The sequence below is a fragment of the Grammomys surdaster genome, unplaced genomic scaffold (assembly GCF_004785775.1).
Source record: "Grammomys surdaster isolate TR1022 unplaced genomic scaffold, NIH_TR_1.0 126278, whole genome shotgun sequence".
Taxonomy (NCBI): domain Eukaryota; kingdom Metazoa; phylum Chordata; class Mammalia; order Rodentia; family Muridae; genus Grammomys; species Grammomys surdaster.
Genome location: NW_021621078.1, coordinates 7,634,090 through 7,653,951, shown reverse-complemented (window position 1 = coordinate 7,653,951; position 19,862 = coordinate 7,634,090). Strand labels below are relative to the sequence as shown.

General features: G+C 51.3%; 1 protein-coding gene across 1 annotated transcript in view; it reads left to right on the top strand.

Moving 5' to 3' along the window:
* Nucleotides 1–19,573, top strand: part of Rtn4rl1 (reticulon 4 receptor like 1) — a 72,366-nt gene extending 52,793 nt beyond the window's left edge. The window contains exon 2 of the mRNA XM_028759306.1: nucleotides 16,567–19,573. Coding sequence (XP_028615139.1) covers nucleotides 16,567–17,891 — 1,325 coding nt within the window. The 3' untranslated portion in view covers nucleotides 17,892–19,573. The remainder of the gene's footprint in view (nucleotides 1–16,566) is intronic.
* Nucleotides 19,574–19,862: the final 289 nt, after the last annotated feature.

Genomic DNA, 19,862 nt, shown 5'->3' with positions numbered 1-19,862 from the left:
ATAGGGTTTTTTTTTTTTTTTTTTTTTTTTTTTTTTTTTTTTTTTTTTTTTTTGGTTTTTTTTTTTTTTTTTTTTTTTTTTTTTTTTTTTTTTTTTTTTTTTTGGTTTTTCGAGACAGGGTTTCTCTGTGTAGCCCTGGCTGTCCTGGAACTCACTCTGTAGACCAGGCTGGCCTCGAACTCAGAAATCCACCTGCCTCTGCCTCCCAAGTGCTGGGATTAAAGGCGTGCGCCACCACCGCCCGGCTAGGGTTTTTTTTTTAATGTGAAATCTTTGAAATGCCATATTTGTTAAACTTCGGCGTGCAGCTTAGAACAGATAACAGCAGACCAGACAGTTCCACGAAGGGGGTGGGTTATTTAGAGAAGAGGGCAAAGGGGAGAGAAACAGAAGAAGATGGTAGAGAAAGAGGAGAAGTAGAGGCTGGCCATGACCACGTGGAAGGGAAGGGGGGAAGGGCGAGGGGACAGAGAGAAGTTAGAGGCAAAAGAGTAAGAGAAAGAGGAGGAGGCAAGCAGCTCCTTTTATAGTGGGCAGGCCTACCTGGCTGTTGCCAGGTAACTGTGGGGATGTGGGGAGGAGCATACCTGGGTATTGCCAGATAACTGTGGAGATGGAGTTTAGATAGAATACTAACAATATTTCTTTTCTTTTTCTTTTTCTGGTTTTTTGAGACAAGACTTCTCTTTATAGCCCGGGCTGTCCTGGAACTCACTCTGTAGACCAGGCTATTCTCGAACTCAGAAATCAACCTGCCTCTGCCTCCCAAGTGCTAGGATTAAAGGCATGCGCCACCACTGCCCGGCACAATATTTCTTTCTTTATATTGTTGTTTTTGGTTTTTTTGAGACAGAGTTTCTCTGTGTAGCCATGACTGTCCTGGAACTTGCAGTGTAGACCAGGCTGACCTCAACCTCAGAAATCTGCCTGCCTCTGCCTCCTGAGTAAGTGATGGGATTAAAGACTGTGTGCACCACTGCCCAGCTGAAGTAGCTGTATTTCAATGATCCTGGAGACCACGGCTGTAGATCATGTGCTGGGTACTTGAGACCCCAGAATTCTGTATCCAGATGTTCCCTTGCATCTAGAGCCCCTTGCCCATAAGATGCACCAGCTACTTTCCCATGGGCTTGTTGTGCTCATTAACTCAAACTCCATCCTGGTTCTCAGGGCCTGAATGATGAGAATCCTGAACAGAGGGGAGAGAGCAGGGGCACAGCTGAAGAGGCAGGGGGCTAGGATTCTGTAGAAGTGGAAGGGAGGACGGCCTAGGCCCTGCTGGCCGAAGGGAGCAGGGGCTGGGGTGGGGTGCCACAGTCCACAGACAGGTTAATGGCTCCTGCCTTGCACACAATTGAATTTGCTCTTCTGAGCCTTCTGGCTTTGGGGAAGGGCCTCTTCTCCTGGGAGCTCAGCTGGACTCCCAGAGCCACAGGGCCTGGACCATCTGGGCTTGATTCAATCAGGAGAAATGAAGAACAGTGGCTTCACAGACATCTTTGTGCCCAGAGGAGTTGGGGGGGGGGGGGGCTCAGCTAAGAAAGATAAGGAGAGCTGATGGGCTGGGGGTGGGCTGGTCTCAGGTCTGTCCTGGCCCTGCAGATCTCCTAAAGAGAGCAATGCAAAGGGCAGGCCCTCCCTGACTCCTGGAGTAAGCTGTGGTTGCCTGTAATGCATCCTCCTCCCCTGCCCCCCCCCCATCTTCCCATGCCTCTGAAAGCTGTTTGTAGAATGATGTAAAAGCAGCTGGGATCTAGTAAGTTCTCTCTGTCGGTGAAACAGTGAGTGTGCTAGGACCTGGGGGGTAGGGAGGATGCTGTGGTGGAGAAGAAACAGACAAACAAAAGAGATTCCAGCCTCTCTGCTGTACTTTTTATGCTGTATCAGCCCCAACTCTGAGGCCTGTGATGTCTCCTCTGTGCAGGCTCATGAAACAATGGGATAGGTTGAAAGCTGTCTACAGCTCCTAACTGGCATGTTCTTCCAGCCTCTGGACTTGCCCAAGTACTTTCGTCTATTTCAAAAGCCGTCCCCAGTCCTCCGTGCTTACCCCACCCCCACCCCCCAAGGCTGACCTTCACTCTGAGGCTTTCCTCCTCACTCCTCCATGCTCCTCACCTGGGTTCCTGGAGCAAGCTAGATGGCTCTGTATAGAGCAATAGATAGTGTGTTGGCTCTTTCAGATCACCAATAATTGTTGAGAGCCCAGCACTGTCCTGGGGACAGGGAACACACAAGCAAATAATTAAACCAGGTACTGAAGGAGTGTGGAGTGCGGAGAGGGGAATAAGGGGAGCAGGGTTCTTATGAAATCAACAGTGGCTGGGGGCAGGAGGAGGGTGTTCTAAAGCAGGGAGGTGATGTCTGATCTGAGACCTGACAGCCAAAACAGAGATGGCCCTACAAAGGCCCTGCCTGGGACAAGTGGCCTTGTAGAAACAGCCAGTGTTAAAACTCCGAAGCAAATGTTATGTGATTCTGATTCTATGAACTATTCAGAACAGGCGAATCCACAGAGACTTAAAGGAGATTTGTGGCTGCCAGGGGCTGGGGGAGGGAGTATGGGGGTGACTGCTAATGGACATGTGGTCTCCCTTTGGGGTGAGGGAAATATCCCGGAACTAGATAACAGCGGAGGCTGGCACAATGCCGTGAATGCAGTACATGCCACTGAACTGTGTGCTTTCAAATGGCGAATTCTGTGGTGTTCACGTGTAGGAAGTATGTATGGAGTTGACCATAAAGCAGAGCTAAGCCTCCAAGGCAGCAGAGCTAGTGTGGCTCATACAGGATGGTGCTAGAGCGATCGGAGCAATCGTCAGGGCATGTTGGGGATGGTGCTAGAGAGATCAGAGCAATCGTCAGGGCGTGGTGGACTGATAAGAGGCTGTATTTTATTGTGGTGCAAGGAGAAATGACTAGAAGATTCCAAACAGGAGAATAACACAGTTATACTGTTTGTCTTGCTTTGCTTTGTGGTGTTTGTGGTGTTTGTGTGCTGGCACAGGCAAGGCCAGTGCTGTACCACTGAGCTGCAACCCCAGTCCTGTACTTACTATTCTTGAAAATATTTCTGTCTGTGGTGTGGAGGGTAGTGATGACGGGATGGGAAAAAAAAACAGTAAGGAAGCCATCATAGGGTCTAGGGGGAGAGGACAGTGGCCGAGGACAGAGTGGTTGTGGAGGAGACAGTTATGTGTGATGGGGAAATCAGGAGGATACAGGGAGTCAAAGGAGTAAAGGGTAAAGTAAAGGGAGACAGGGAAACAGCCTCTGCACTTTCAACCAAAAGAATGGCTCCCTCAGCCGCAGGATGGGGAAGCCTGTTAGGGACACTCCGAGGATGCAGTGAGCCTGACCTGTTTGTTAGATACTCTGTGGGGACATCAGTGTGACTACCGGGGAGGGGAGCTGGGGCTCAGTCCTAGAGAACAGGGATACATGGAAATGAGACTAAGCAAGGGCAAAGCGAGGAGTCACGGCCAGCAAGATAGATGGAAACCGCAAAGTCCTGCTTCGGAACTTAGAAGGAAGTGTTTCCAGAAGGGACAGGGGCCTCTTGACATTAAGGGCAACCTGGACTATGGGAGATCCTGTCTCATACAAATGAAGACCAGGGAACAAATGAGGTCAAAGTTGCCATTGGGTATAGCTTTAGGATTACAGGCCTGTCTTCCCGGTGAACCTGAGTGCTCATACTAGCTGTCATTAAAGGCTAGAATAGGAGAAGGCTGTGTTCTGCCCTTTGTGTCAAAGGCTGAACAGAGCCTAAGGGCTTGGGTTAGGAATCTGAGATTAAGGGAAGTGGGCAAGGTTCTGGGCCACCCAGGAAATAAATGTTATCATTGATGGAAGGGTAGCATTGGGGATCCAGAGGAGCCCAGGACCTTACCCTCCCTCTGGTCACCTATGCCTCTCAGGGGGTGATTCATATTTCAATATATTCCAGCTGAAAAGGGATCCCACTTAGAGCAGGTGGTAAGCTAGTACATGGAAATTTGATATATTTTGACTAATGCATTTTGAAATTTGAAAACTGCAGACAATTTTATTCAGGATCCATTTTTATACCAACTCATTACTGGGAGAAAAAGGCAAGATTTCAGGTTTCCTGTGAACCTCTAGACCTGTCACCACCAGGCCCCGCTAAGCAGGCTTGACCTGGTCAGGTCAGCTTTGCATGCAGCCACTGCCTGCCTCAACCACGAGTCCCTGCCGGAAGCTCTTTCTTTAGCAGCCTCTTTCAAGTATCCCTCTGGGGGTTACTAGTCCAATTTAATCTGACCTTCAGCCCCACCTCTGTCATGCCAACTCCAGCAAATCCCCAGGGCTGGCACTTAAGACAAGTTTTGTGATACAGATGAGGGTTTACACAGAATTTCCACTTCCTTCCCCATCTGCCTTGTCCTTTCTCAGGCCTCCTGAGCCTGGAGCCTAAGGAGTGGAAGTAAATAACAGTGGCTGGGGAGGAGGGAGACAGTCGGTCCACAGGGGAGCAAGGGCAGAGTCTAGGAGAGGGTGATGCTGGGAGAGTTTCTGAGTGAGAGGTCCTCCTAAAGAGCCAGGGATCCTCTCCTCATGAATGCTAGCTCTGTGTTGTTTGAATCACAATGGTTACCATCCTGGGCAAGTGGCTGTAGTGTGTTGAGCTTCGTTGTCGTTCTCACTGGTAAAATGGTGACGTGAATTTGTAATGATTTGGGGGAGCTAGTCAAGAAATAAAAGTGAGTATACCTGGGATGCACACAGAGGTGGTTTAACACACGCTTCCGTCCACAATTTAAGTAGCTTCCAGTTTGGATGGGAAGACAGCAAAGAAAATGGCTGCCTCTCTAAAAGCCCCTGTAGCTGTGGGGGTGGGGGTGGGGTCTGTTTGTGTGGCTCTTAAAGCTAAAGGATGTGAAGCTACACTTCCTGGAAGGTAACTTGTCAGTGTTCAAGGCAACTTGAACTCAATGAAATTGGTCTAAAGAAAGATCGGGAATTTAGACAAAGATGTTTTCAGTGTTATTTAATTTAATTTAACTGACCTTAAAGAATTAATAGATACATTGACACAGTAATAAATCAAAAGTCCCTGACATATAGAGAGGGGAGTTTCCTTCACCCCAGTTCGAAAGCGTCTCATCAGCCTTGCCTCCCAGAAGGCAACAAATATCACCAATTTCTGCCATGATTGTTTGTCTCAGGATCTCATGTAGCCAATGCCCTCCTGGGCCTAAGTACTGGGGAACGACAGGCCTGAGTCACCATTCTGTCATAAGTTTGTTGGCTTTTTGTTTTAGTTTTTTGTTTTTCCAAACTGTCCTGGCTGTCCTGGAACTCACTCTGTAAACCAGTCTGGCCTTGAACTCAGAGAACGGTGTGCCTCTGCCTCTAAAGTGCTGGGATTAAAGCGTGAACCACCATAACACAGTTAATTTAAATGTTCTTCTTATTTTTATGTTTATGGGTTTTTACCTGTATGTATGTGTGTGCACCATGTGGATGCATGGTGCCCCTGGAACTGGAGTCACAGAGGGTTTTGAGCCACCTTGTGGGTGCTGGGAATTGAGCCTAGGACGACGACGACTTCTTCTTCTTCTTCTTCTTCTTCTTCTTCTTCTTCTTCTTCTTCTTCTTCTTCTTCTTTTTGGTTTTTCGAGACAGGGTTTCTCTGTGTAGCCCTGGCTGTCCTGGAACTCCCTCTGTAGACCAGGCTGGCCTCAAACTCAGAAATCCACCTGCCTCTGCCTCCCAAGTGCTGGGACTAAAGGCGCCACCACTGCCCTGCAAACCTAGGACTTCTAAAAGAGCAGTGAGTGCTCTTAACAGCTGAGCCTCACCTCCAACCCCTCCCATTTTGGGGGGGTTTTGTTTTGAGACAAGGTATGTAGTCCATGCTTGAATTTTTACTATGTAGCCCTGACTATCCTCAAATTAAAGATCCTCCTGCCTCTATCTACCAGCTGCTGGGATTAGAAGTCTTGTACCACATGCTCAGCTCAGCCATGATTTAGAGCAATAAAAAAAGAGACCTAAGCCGGGCGGTGGTGGCGCACGCCTTTAATCCCAGCACTCGGGAGGCAGAGGCAGGCGGATTTCTGAGTTCGAGGCCAGCCTGGTCTACAGAGTGAGTTCCAGGACAGCCCGGGCTATACGGAGAAACCCTGTCTCGAAAAACCAAAAAAAAAAAAGAGACCTAAATGGTTTCGGAGATAAATAAATTATAATGTATGCATAAGGTGGGCTCATCTGCAGTCTCCGGGAATCTTGCTTGTTACTCCTTCATTCTTCCTTCTATTCATACTTGGGTAACTGGCCCTGGCTGATTGATGAGAACTGATTTCCCCACTGCCCTGTGGCAGGCAGGGACCACTGCGCCCACAGGGCTCCCTCAGGATCGTCCATACAGAGCTGCTCAGCTGGGTGGAAGCAGAGGGCTGCACATATAACACGATCTCAGCTTTATTTCTTTAAATAAAAATTTTATTTAAATTTTATACAGCTCTATATAAACGAAGGAACTATTGAAGGTTCAGCGAGGGCCTGTCAACGGTTGTCAAGGGTAATGGCGATGTAGTGATTTTTTTTCCCCTTCCATTTTACTTCCATACTTTCTACATTACCCCACAACTGGCAAGTATTATTTTAAAATGAAAGTAAATAGTGACAGATGACTTTGAAGGAACATTGAACCGATAAAAAGAGGGCTTGGAGACCACCCGGGAAGCCCAGGCTAAATGTAATCTGGGTCAGGTGTCCCAGGTCTGGGCTTTTAAGATGGGCAGTTATGGGGCCCTGGATATGTGTAGCTCTCTTGCCAGCAGGGACAGGGAGGAGCTGGAAACTGAGTACCCGAGGTGCTCATCTGGGCTACAAAGGCTGTGAAGAGACTCCATGTGGAATCAAAGGATACAGGCTTGAAGGCTGGGGCCTGAAGAGCCCAGTTATCATTCTTCCTAGAACAGGAGACAGAGCCCCAAGAGTCCAACAAGAGGCAGGAAGCATTTGGACCAGGATGGTCTATGGGATTAGGAAGGCATGTTTGCAAATACTTTTAAACTCCTGTTCCTTTGATGATGCACACTCACTGGAAACCCTACCCTTGGGTGTCTCTTACCTGCCTCTTGCCGCACCTAGTAGCTGACATCACTGGAGAAAGTCCCAAGACTGGGCTGGCTAGAACTCCTGACTGGTTCCACCCTCCTTCGGGGGCCCTCCAGAGCTGGCTCGCCCACACCACTAGCTGTCTGTGTCTTTCTCTCTTATGCCTCAACTCTCACCCTATCTCTACCTCCAACCTCAGTGGAGGGGCCCCCTGCTTCATGGGGAAAGTAGAACCTGCCAGTGCTAACTGTATTGTTGTCCCTGTACATGTCATGGTCCCCCATTACTCGGAGCAGGTGTTCCTCAGATCTCCCCCTATTCTCTGCCCTTTTGTGCTGTCTCAGTTTCTCTCTGACAGTTTCTCTCCTCCTGAATCATGCTTGTTGGCATGCAAACAGGCTCTATTTCTTCCATCTCAAAAAACAAACACTGGGAGGGTGTGGGAGATAGAGTGTGGTTAATGGGTGCCCCGGCTCAGCTGGGTAAGGGTAACGTCTAATGTTCCATTGCCCAGTAGGATAGCTGTGCTTGTCAATTAATTGTAAAATTTCAAAATAGCTAGTAGAGAGGATTTTGGATGTTCCCAACACAAAGAAACGATAAACATTCAAGGCAATGGATATGCTAATTGCCCTGATCTGATCACCGCACATTGTATACATGTTTTGAAATGTCAGGCTGTACCCCATAAATATGTACAATTACTGTGTAGCGATTCAAGATAAAAACTATAATTTTAAAAAGCTAAAAACAGAAGAAAATAGCTGCCCTTGACCCCCGCCCCCACAAGGTCCTTCCTGTTTGTCCAGCCACTTAATGTCAGAGCTTCCTGTGTGAGTGTGCTCTTGGTGCCCACAGACACTCCTTTCTCCCTCCCTCCTCATAAGAGAGAGTCACCCCTGTCCCATAATGCCATGCGGGGCCACATACATGATGTCGACCAACAAGGTGTGAGCAGGGATGCTACCTGTCTCTCGCAACAAACATAGGAAAACAAAACAAAAAATGCTTGGTCTCTCCCGGTGTCTTTTCCCATATAAAGTAAAGTTGAGCACTTTTTATTTTTATTTATTTATTTATTTGTTTGTTTGTTTATTTATTATGTATTTTTGTTTCTCTGAGACAATGTGTCTCTGTGTAACAGCTCTGACTGTCCTGGAACTCATTTAGTAGACTGGGCTGGCCTAGAACTTACAAAGATCCACCTGCCTCTGCCTCCCAAATGCTGGGATCAAAGGTATCACCACCCCCACCCTGCTCTTTCATTTAAACCTTTGTGCTTCCAACACTTCCACTTGGTCTCTTGTGCATGCCTGGTTCTTTGTGTTCTACTCCCTGTCCCCACCATGCAGGAGCCATGAGTGAAGGAGCTGTGCCTCCTAATGTTACTGAGACAACCATAAGCGCACCCTCTCCCTAAAATTGAGGGGAGTGGAGGGACAGGTGCAGAATCAGGTGGTCAGCAGGTATAGGCTCTATTCATAGCCTGGGTATCAGTCCTGAGTCCTGTTCACTGACAGCAAGGGAGGGGTGGTTCTGTGGAGCTAGAAACAAGGGCAGAGAGCTGCTTCTTCTCCATATCACTGGCTGCTCAGGGGTTGGCAGCATCCTCCCTCCCAGCACCCTCTCCTGCATGTCCCTGGAACCCCCAAACAGACATCTCCATAGATGTCATCCCTTCAAAGTTTCCCTGCCCTGCGACACACATCCAGGATATTGTCACTTACCCATTGGGTTCCAGGTGCACTCAAAATTTGCTCTTGTTTGTGGGGTGTGGCAGTTGGCTTCACAAGGTTCATGGTCAAGAGGCAAGTCTGGGAAAGCTCCTGGGAAAGATGGATGCTCAGAAACCTGCAGCCCTGTCTGCAGGGCGTGGTGGCACGTGCCTGTATTACATACAGAATGTGGTGGCAGGAGGATCAGGAGTCCCAAAGCTTAGGGCCTTCCCTGGCTACATGAGAGCCTGTTAAAAAGAAGAAGAGGAGAAAGAAGGAAGAGGAGGAAGAGGAGGAAGAAGAGGAGGAGGAGGAGAAGGAAGAAGAGGAGGAAGAGGAGGAGGAGGAGAACTGGTGATGATGGTGGTGATGGTGGTGGAGGTGGTGGTGGTGGTAGTGGTGGTGGTAGTGGTGGTGGTGGCGGTGGTGGTGGTGAAAGGCAGGGAGGGCCAGATGGAGGGAAACCCACAGCTTCAACCTGGGGCCCTCAAACCTAGTGGAAGATTTGAGTGACATGAAGGCACACATTATGAGCTGGGAATGTGGATTTGGGATGCTGGGAGAGGTAGAAAGAGTTCAGGAGCCTTGTGTTTTCCACAGAGAGCTGTTAGGCACAGATGGGGATGATGGACCAGGACAGAGGGCACAGTAGAAAGCCAAGACACCTTCCAAGGGTCTTAGCCCTGGGGTAAGTCCCTCCCAGCATCTGTTCTGTTAAGAGCTCTGGATTCTGGACCGTCCTGAGTTGGGGTCAAAGCCAAGACCTCTTGGCAGTCTGGGAACAATATCCTTTGTGAACAACAGTGACACAGTCCCCCGTGCAGGCTGCTCAGGTCTGAGGTGCTTAGCCAGGCTCACCAGGCTTTCCACACCGATACCCATACCTACCCTTATTGAAGAGATATTGTACCCATCTGGAGTTGCCTAGGTGAGATGACTCCCACTGGCTGTGGATCATAGGTTGGGGTAGTGCCTCAAATACAGCACTGTACAGGGTATCCTCCATCCCTGCCCCCTACAGCGCACCCCTGCAGGCAAGGTTAGGCCTAATGGGCAGGATGTGAGAAACCCAAATTGCTCTCAGGAGAGATTGTCAGTCCAATTAGCATGGTGCTGCCAACCAGACCTGCTTCAGGGGACCAATACCAGGCAGACAAAAGCCAAAACATTACTCCAACAGTAGCTACCCATTCCTCAGCTGAGAGGGATCCTGGTGCTGGGAGAAACTGCAGAGGGTGTTTTATTCAGAGTGTGAGGAGAGCTGGTGCTGAAGGCAAAGAGGATGAGGATCAAGATAAGACACCTCAGAGACATCCCCCATCCTCAGATGTGCTGCATCCCTCTGGGGTGCTGTGCCTGGGATGCTATGTCTGGGATACTGTGCCTGGGATGCTGTGTCTGGGGTGCTGTGTCTGGGGTGCTCAACCTAGGGTGCTGTGCCTGAGGTGCTGTGCCTGGGATACTCTGCCTGAGATGCTGTGCCTGGGGTGCTGTGCCTGGGATGCTGCAGGATAAAAGGGCCCAGGCTGTCACTCCCAGTCTCCAGAGGTAGATGTGAGTTTACGTGCATGGACTCAGATTCATGCAAATGCTTTGCATACGAACACAACTATGTCTCCATCCGTAAGCATGCAGGCCAACACCTGTACACACATAAACACCTCAGGAACACATCTACACAGACATGCACATAAACACACTGCTCAAATATCCAGTAGCACACACTAACGCTTTGGCCGAGTCCAGCCCTCACTCCTGGATTGCAGGCACAGAGCCACAGTGTGATATTATACTGATGTAGATGTGTGTGGTTTAATTTGAGTGGCAGGTCAAGCAGGTTTCTCTGTATAGCCTTGGCTATCCTGGAACTCACTCTGTAGAATAGGCTGTACTCAAGAGATCCACCTGTCTTTTCCTCCCAAGCACCTGGATTAAAGGTGTGCACCACCATATCTGGCTTCCTCTTTTCTTAAACCCAGACATTTCTGTTGGAAGGTTTTGGTCCTGGCCCCTTATAGGGTGACAAAACTTGTGCAGCATTATTCCAGGTTAGTGCTGAAAGTCTCATACCTTGGAAAACTCCCCAGTCCCAGTCTAAGTCCCAGGAAAGGACTGGTATCAGGTCCTTTTCAGAGTGCTCATCCACCAAACGGCCACTTCCTTGATAGACCTGAGGAGCCTCAAACGAGTGCTAAGTTCAGGTGTCTGCTGTCATCCTGAAGGCTTTGAGCCTCCCCAGGACTAATTACAACCAAGGTTTATTGAGCATCTACTATAATCCAGGACCCAGGCCTGAGCCTAGGGCTGAGTGTCATCACTCAATTCTCCAGAGACTTGGGAAGGTAATTCCCTCCCCCAGATCTGTTAGTGAGTACCTACTGTGTACAGGGAGATACTCATCAGGACAAAGCAGCAGCGGACAGAAAGTAAACAAGTGACTTATGTCATGCTGTCCAAGAGGTTGCATGCTAGAGAGTAAAATATACCAGAGAAGAAGCACCTTGAAAATCGCTGCTCGCGAGTGGCCTCCCTGGGAAGAAGCCCTGCAGACACACTGGGAGTCGTTCCAGGTAGACGGAACAGCATGGACAAAGGCGGAAGGCTTAAGTGCTGGCATACGGGAGGGACAGCAGCAAGGTCTGTGTAGCCAGGGAGAGGCAGGGCCTCTGGGCCATGATAGACTTGGGGACAGCTTAGGGTTAGATAGGAGCCATGGAGGATTTAGGCAGAGGAGCAGCACTTTCTGACGCAGACTTTCCCTAGACTACCCCGGTTCCTGTTGAAGATGTAGGGGTGAGGGGGGGAGGGCAGGGCGCCATCCAGGAGGCTATTGGAACACCTTCAGTGAATGGTAGCCGTGGCAGGTATGATAAGCGGATAGACACTGGATAAATTATAAAAATCTAGCCAGCAGAATTTCCAGAGAGTGGAGGATGAGCCGAGGAAAGGAGCCACTGTGTTTCTGAGGTGTTCCTCCCGGGCGGCTGAGGCGAAGGGATCGTCCTTACCCAAGATGGAGAAGCTGTGAATGGAGAGGCCCGTAGAGGAAGGGGGGAGCTAGGTTTGGATGGTTTCAGTTAGACAGATGGAGTGTGGGAGGGGCAAGTGGGTACCAGTATCTGTGGGCTGGAGGACTGGCTGAGCTTTCAGTGACTGCCCCATTTTGCAGGTGAGGAAAACGAGGCTCCTGCAAGCCTTAAAAGGAACAGCCAGGATTCAACTTGAGCCTCTGGCTCCACAGCCCTGCTCTACTCACAGCTGTGGATAGGAGGCTGCCAGCCATTCTGCAAAGCAGTGGAGGCTGAGAGGGGAGCCCAGCTGTTCCCTGGCCAGCTTTCTTGTCTTCAGGGCTGAGCCAGGAAGGAGCCTATGCTTAGAACACAAGTGGCACAAGTGCCAAGTGGCCTGAGGCGCCAGCAGCCCCAGGAGTGCAGCCGGCCTGGCCTGAGGCCGCCGTCCCCGCAGCAAGAGAGCATTCGGTTAGCATCGATTGCTCAGAGAAGAGCAGCTGGCCAGGCTGGGGGGAGGGGGGTAGAGGGCTGAAGGCCAGAGAGATTGGCTACATGGTAGAGCAGCCTGTGAAGCTTCAGGAGACCCACTGACCTGCCCAGGGGCCATGAGCAAACTAGCCATGGGGATGCCCCTACTTAGAGGTAAAGGGGCAGCCCCTTGGGTGCTAAGCTGCAGTGGCTGTCCTGATACTTTGGAGCCTGAGAAAGCTGACCAGCCCTATTTGAGGCTGCTCTGCTCACTCTGGGCATCAGGAAGCTGCAGCTTGAGCCTGAAGGCAGGGTAGCTGGGTGAGACCTGTCCCACTGCTGTGTTCTCCAGCTGTGACCAGCCACCGATGCTCTGGGCACCTCATTTTCTCCTGTGCAAATGCTGCTGCTGAGGGCTTCAGCTAAAGACATATGCCCAGCATCAGGTCTCCCTCGTTAGTGCAGGGCCCCTACTGCACTGGCTTGTGTGGTCTGGGTTTAGCAGACAGGCCCTGTTGATGCTGGTTCCAGTGCCAAGCTCCTCTGGCCACCTGAGCCCAGCTGAGCTGAGGTTACAGTCTTCCTTGGAGGCTGTGCACCATTAGAAGGGGTGGGAAGCACAGGTCCTTTTCCACCTCAGTGCTTTTGCACATGCTATGCTGGTGCCCCAGCCTTGCCACCCGTCCCACCAGGTCTGGTCCCATGGGACCATGGTGAGGTGTCCGTTCATGCTCAGTTTGGGAGGAGTTTGGGGTTTGCCAGCTGACCTGAGGCCACTGCTAGCTCCCTTGCTTGCATGCCCTCTGTTGAGCCCTGAGCTGAGGTCTGAGCAGATTCCCCTCACAGCTGAAGTAGTTGAACAGAACAGGACCCTTCTCCATCTTAGTTCAAAGGTCAAATACTCTGGGAGGTTGAGGAAGGGCTGGTGTTACAGAGGGATCAACGACCAAGCAATGCTGCCTGGTGGCCCAGGGATAGCAGAGGTTTGCCTTAGGCCCCTCCCTTAATTTCCCTAATACTCTCCTGGTGCCTACCAGGATATTGCCACCCCCATAGGCAAATGGGCCATGAGGCTCATTGCCAGGCCCTCCTCACACTGGCTTCCATGACTCTTCTAGGCTGGGGGCAAGTATGAATGGAAGCCGTAACGACTGAGGCTGTAGAGCCACGTGGAGAGCTCATACACGTGGGAGAGCGGAGTTGGGAGTAGCGAAGCCGAGCACAGTGAAGGGCATCCCTTGGAGGGGAAGGAAATCGGAGCCGGGTCTTCTCCTTGCCCAGGACGGGCCTGATGAGTCTGGCAGGAGCGGTGCAGGGCCCCTCCCTCCACAGAGACTTGGATTGCTGCTAATTTGCAATTTTTAAATGCACGGCAAAGGCTCCATCCTCATTGTTGGTACATTAATCAGGCAATCAGTGGGGCGGGGCTCCCAAGGGCCTCATAGAGGGGGCATAGAAGGCACCATGGTGATGCAGTGCCTGCCTCCCTGTGAAGAAACCTGCTGGGTGACAATCCTAGGATTGTCACCTGCTGGCTCAGGCAAGGAGTCTAGAAGTAGCCAGGGCTGACTAGGACAGCTAGCTCAGGGTCCTGGAGTAATACCACTGGCTTTCAAAGGCATGGATACAGAGTGTCTGAGCCCCTCAGCACCCCCTCCCATTAGAAGAGATGGAGGTTCTGGAAGGCTAAGGTCCCTGGCATGTGGAAAAATACTAAAGGACAGGGACCAGCTGTCCTGAGCCTGCATCCTATTAGTATGCTTCCAGAAGAGCCCTTCACTGCAGGAAGTGACTGTCCTACAAGGTCCTTGTGGTCTCATTGCCTTAGGCCTCCTAGTAATGATAGCCTATTCTTCCTTGAGGTTACAGGGGAACGGAGCCTGCCTCTGCATCAGGTCTCAGCTAGAGTCCCTTTGTGCCCCTGTCGCCCTCTTAGAGGGAAAACCCCTGTCCTACCTTCATGCCACTTTGTCGTCTGCCTCCTCTACTTGCCACTGTGTGTTCATAAACTGGTTACTAAGTCCACACCTGAGGTTTAGTGCAGTTTGATTTTTTTTTTCCTAAATAGAGCCCTAGCCTGGTTTTCCCTGTGTACTGTATCCCCTGGAGGCCCCTACATAAGAGGTAATCTCCCCAAGAGACTCCCAGATTCTTCTGGGGTGCACAGAGACAGAGCAGCCACAGCAGGTGGGAGAACACAGGGGAGGTTGAGGGTGCAGGCAAAGCCCTCTGTAAACGCCAATGAGCTGTACAAATGTCAAATGGTATTAGTGATAAGCCCACTGCAGCCCCTACCTGCCTGCAGCGGCAGGCTGGGGAAGAAATGTTTCATTTTCACAGGACCCCCAGTGAAGGCTCTGCGTGTCTCATCCAGCAGATAAAATGTGGGACAAGCATCAAGAATGTCCTTGAACCTAGAGCCTGGGGTTTACCAGGGTACAGGGATAGGGCCGCTCCTTGGGGGAAGGTTCTAGCAAGAATGGCCATCCTGGAAGAGAGGGTGCAAGCCAAGCAAGGAGGTTGGGGTGGGTCTGTGGACTGCGCAGCCAGTGAGGATGCTGATGGCACAGGGCAGGCTGCCCTCCAGCCGACTGGGATTTGGAACCTCTCTCACCCTCGCCTCCCTCTGCAGTGCAGGAGCCCTTGAACAGAGGTTGGTCGACTGGAGGCCACACTCAGGACGGAAGATCGACAGAGTAACATCTAGACACATTTTGGAGCGGGAAATTGAGGCTGAGGTGCCTATAGCCTGCATGCTGTCTAGGGGCCGGTTGGCAGAAAGCACTGCAGAGGGCCTGCAGAGCATGGCCCAGCCCAGGAAGGGTCCTATGCTGTGCCGCCACTGCCGCTGAGGTCATAATTGCTCTGAAATCACAACTGAACCCAATTATGCAAAAACTAAATTATACGCGATGATTTTTATGTGCTAGAAACATTCAGCTGAAGCCGGGTGATTACAGGGGACGAGAAGCAGCTGCCACTCTCTGGGAGCCCATAACTCCTGACAGCTGGGAGCTGTCAACGATGCTGTTTCTGTCGGGAATGGAGGCGAGGTCGGGGTGGTAGTCAAGGTGGAGACCTACTCTGCCAGGAGCCAAGGTAGACCCTGGGCCTGGGGCCCTGAGTGGGAAGCCTGCTCAGGAGGGTGGCTTCTTTCATTCCACATGCTCTGAGCACAGCTAGCAGCAAGAAGGTTCAGCTCATATGCCCCAGGGGCCCTGGCTCTCCCAAGAGTCCCAGCTGAACAAGCTGGAAAAGAAGGGGCAAGAGGCCAACTGAGGCGGCATAGGTCATGGCTGCCTAGCTCTTCAGGGTGGGCGCCTGTAGGCCTGGAGCCTGTCCCCATCTTCTTGACGCGCCTGCTGGGCCACTTGGGGCAGCTGTGACCCTGGAAAAAGGCAGGTAATGACAATCGTCCATAATGAGGCTGCTCCAATAATGAGCATAGGCCTATTACCCGACCACAGGCTGGACACATCCGAAAATAATTATTTTAAGGATCCATTAACGAATGCCTAATTAATGCCCAATTAGAGGGACACTACAGAGGAAATGCTCTGGACAGTCAAGAGGCAAGGCCTGGTTTTACAGCCACAGCCTAGCAATCTCAAGCTTGGTAGAGAGAAGCAGAGGGCCAGGAGGTGAATCAGAGAGGAGTAGCCTGGATCCAGCAGTATCATGAACCCCAGGGAAGCCTCATGCGTCCAGCCCTGGTGTCACTCACAGCCCCTCTGTACCCCAGCTCAGCCCTGTGAAACTGTATTTAACAAGTGAGGAGCCATAGAGGAAGGTTTGAAGTTTTGGGCCACAGCGTGAATGAGGGATTTACTGAGGCATGCTTTGGTATCATGGACGCAATGCTTTCTTTATTTTGAGGAATCATTTAAATAAAGTGATCATTCAGGACTCCAGATGGGCTATTTGCTTTGTTAGAGTCATTACTCGCAAAGGCAGCTCACAGCAAGTGACAGAGCAGGAACCAAACACACTTTTGTTCACGGGTGTGTTCCACCCTGCGGTGGGGTTGACAGTCTGAAGAGGTATTTGGATGGGGTTAGAGACTTTAGGGACAGAGCTAAAGAGGTGTGGAGGTAATGTGGGCCTTGGCCCCAAAAGATCCTCTCCAACCTCCTAGCCTAAGGAACCCTTGCGTACAGTCCAGAGGACAGAACTTCTGTGAGCTAACAGGGTCATTCGTCAGTCCCCCATTCCACCCTCTGCTCCCCATGTTTCTCCGAGTCCTCTGGGCAGCCCCTCACAGCTGTTCTATCTCTCCCCACCAGGGTGCTGTGTGGAATTGCTGCTGTTGCTGCTGGCTGGAGAGCTACCTCTGGGTGGTGGTTGTCCTCGAGACTGTGTGTGCTACCCCTCGCCCATGACTGTCAGCTGCCAGGCACACAACTTTGCTGCCATCCCAGAGGGCATCCCAGAAGACAGCGAGCGCATCTTCCTGCAGAACAACCGCATCACCTTCCTCCAGCAGGGCCACTTCAGCCCCGCCATGGTCACCCTCTGGATCTACTCCAACAACATCACGGTCATCGCTCCCAACACCTTCGAGGGCTTTGTGCATCTGGAGGAACTAGACCTTGGAGACAACCGGCAGCTGCGAACGCTGGCACCTGAGACCTTCCAAGGCCTGGTGAAGCTTCATGCCCTCTACCTCTATAAGTGTGGACTGAGCACTCTGCCCGCGGGCATCTTTGGCGGCCTGCACAGCCTGCAGTACCTCTACTTGCAGGACAATCATATTGAGTACCTCCAAGATGACATCTTTGTGGACCTGGTCAACCTCAGTCACTTGTTTCTCCATGGCAACAAGCTATGGAGCCTGGGCCAGGGCATTTTCCGGGGCCTGGTGAACCTGGACCGGTTGCTGCTGCATGAGAACCAGCTACAGTGGGTCCACCACAAGGCTTTCCACGACCTCCACAGGCTAACCACCCTCTTTCTCTTCAACAACAGCCTCACTGAGCTGCAGGGTGACTGTCTGGCCCCCCTGGTGGCCTTGGAATTCCTTCGACTCAATGGGAATGCTTGGGACTGTGGCTGCCGGGCGCGTTCCCTATGGGAATGGCTGCGACGGTTCCGTGGCTCCAGCTCCGCTGTCCCCTGCGCGACCCCCGAGCTGCGGCAAGGCCAGGACCTGAAGCTGCTGAGGGTTGAGGACTTCCGGAACTGCACGGGACCAGCATCTCCTCACCAGATCAAGTCTCACACGCTTACCACCTCTGACAGGGCTGCCCGCAAGGAGCACCATCCGTCCCCTGGTGCCTCCAGGGACAAAGGCCATCCACATGGCCATCTGCCTGGCTCCAGGTCAGGTTATAAGAAGCCAGGCAAGAACTGCACCAGCCACAGGAACCGAAACCAGATCTCTAAGGCAAGCCCTGGGAAGGAGCTTCCTGAACTGCAGGACTATGCCCCCGACTATCAGCACAAGTTCAACTTTGACATCATGCCCACCGCTCGACCCAAGAGGAAGGGCAAGTGTGCCCGCAGGACCCCCATCCGTGCCCCCAGTGGGGTGCAGCAGGCCTCCTCAGGCACGGCCCTCGGGGCCTCACTCCTGGCCTGGATACTGGGGCTGGCGGTCACTCTCCGCTGAGGACCCAGGGCACCATCACCCAGCACTGCCACATGTCCAGCAAGGAACAGAATCTTTTCTTCTTTTCTTTTCTTTTTTTCTAAGTGGAAGATCTGCTGGGTTTCAGGAAAAGGCTGCTAAAGCCTTCAGCCACAGTCTGGACCCTTCCTGGTGGATTATAAGCCCAAAGTGTACAGCCGTAGACAGGAAGGGTAGCACATTTCACCTGGCTGTCCTGACCGAGCACCTCCGGACCGTATCCACCCCAGCACAGTGGTCAAAGGCACTCAAAGGGAGTCATTAGTGTTGGGACATGTGCCCCTTGAAGAAGCTGGGCTCTGTGGAATCCTGGTCATTCGGAAAGAAGGGCTGAAGGACCCTGCTGGTTTAGGAAGGAGGAGGACTCAGAACAAGCCTTACCCGGAGTCAGCTGGGGCAACCAGCAATCTCAGAGCACTCTTGGCTCTTGCCTGAGATCACTTAGTTAACCTGCCCTGTCCAACCCTATGCCACCCTCAGTCCCTACCCATGGGGGTGATGCCTCTCATTCCTGATGTCTCAGGCAGTCCTGGCAGACCTGCTGGGGTCCAAGAACCAATCACCAAAGGAGAGATCGCCAGAGGATGACATTTAGAACTTAACTCACAATGAGAGTCACACAGAAGGTGCAGTTTTATACCTATGTCCACTTATATATATATATATTCTCACTCTGCCCACACATCCACACAATATATATAAATATAAATATATAAATGCACAGGTCCCCCAACCCACTCCTTACCAAACTGTATGTCTTATCATGTTTATAAACTATACGGAACCTATATTTGCTCAACTAAGGACTCTATCGGTAATTTCTAGCAAGAAGAAAGCTGAGGCATTTTTGTTCAGAACCCTAGCTGGCAACAACAGTCCCTGGGCTTGCTGGGGCAAAGGTGTCAGTGAGAAGAGTCGAGAAGGAAGAAAAGCAGCGAGAATCACTTCAGGGGACCAACATTCTTAGATACTTAGAATATCACCTCGTTTTTATATGCAACACATGCCTGTCTGGCACCCCAGAGTACCCCACCACCCCTACTGTAGAAGCTGCAGACCTTAGTGAGAGAAATGGATGTCAGGGTGCTGGAGGCAAACTAGGTGGAGCTGGGGAAGACGTTTCTGGGGTTTTCAAGCCGGCAGACAAAGCAGCATCTACAGTGTTAGTCCAATGGGTTGGATGGACAATGTCCTAGCGTTTTGCCAGTGATGGTCTGTGCAAGCCAGGAAGACTCTGAGCTCTGGCCTCAGGAGAGGCTTGGCTATAGTTTAAATGTTTAGGCTCTTTGTCCAGTGACCTGCTGAGGGCCCTGAGTAGTCTGGCAGTGGGAAAAAAAATCTAGTGGCCTTAGCAGATGAAGGTGTTTCAGTAGCCATCTCAGGCACCCTGCATCTTAGCTGTCCTGTTCCTCCTGATCATCCTGGATGACCCCAGGACAAGCAGAGGTCAGAGGGCCACACTCAGGGGTCAGCCCAGAAGGCAGCATGCAGGCAAGCCCAGTCAGGGAATAGGGGCTGTTGGTCCAAGGGTCTCTGGCAAGCATAGTTCCCTGTGCTTTGCAGACAGACCTGAATTCCCTACCAGCGAGGATACGTTGAGGAGTAAGAAATGCTGAATCCAATTAAGAGAGAAAAATAATAATAAAAATTCTCTTGGACAAGAACCCTGTTTTTTATTTCATAACCCCGCATTCCTGATGGGGTGGCAGATCCTGGGCTTGGGTGGGGTGGGCGAGCCTGGCCAAACCTGGCTCTGAGAACACAGCATGCTTGTTGGCAGGAGGAGCTAAAGGGAGTAATGGCACACTGACTCACAGGAACACACAAGAATATGCTCTCTCTCCTTCTCTGTCTCTCTGTCACACACACACACACACACACACACACACACACACACACACACTTCCCTCACCCACATAGAACACAATTCACTTCCCACATTCTGGCTACCCA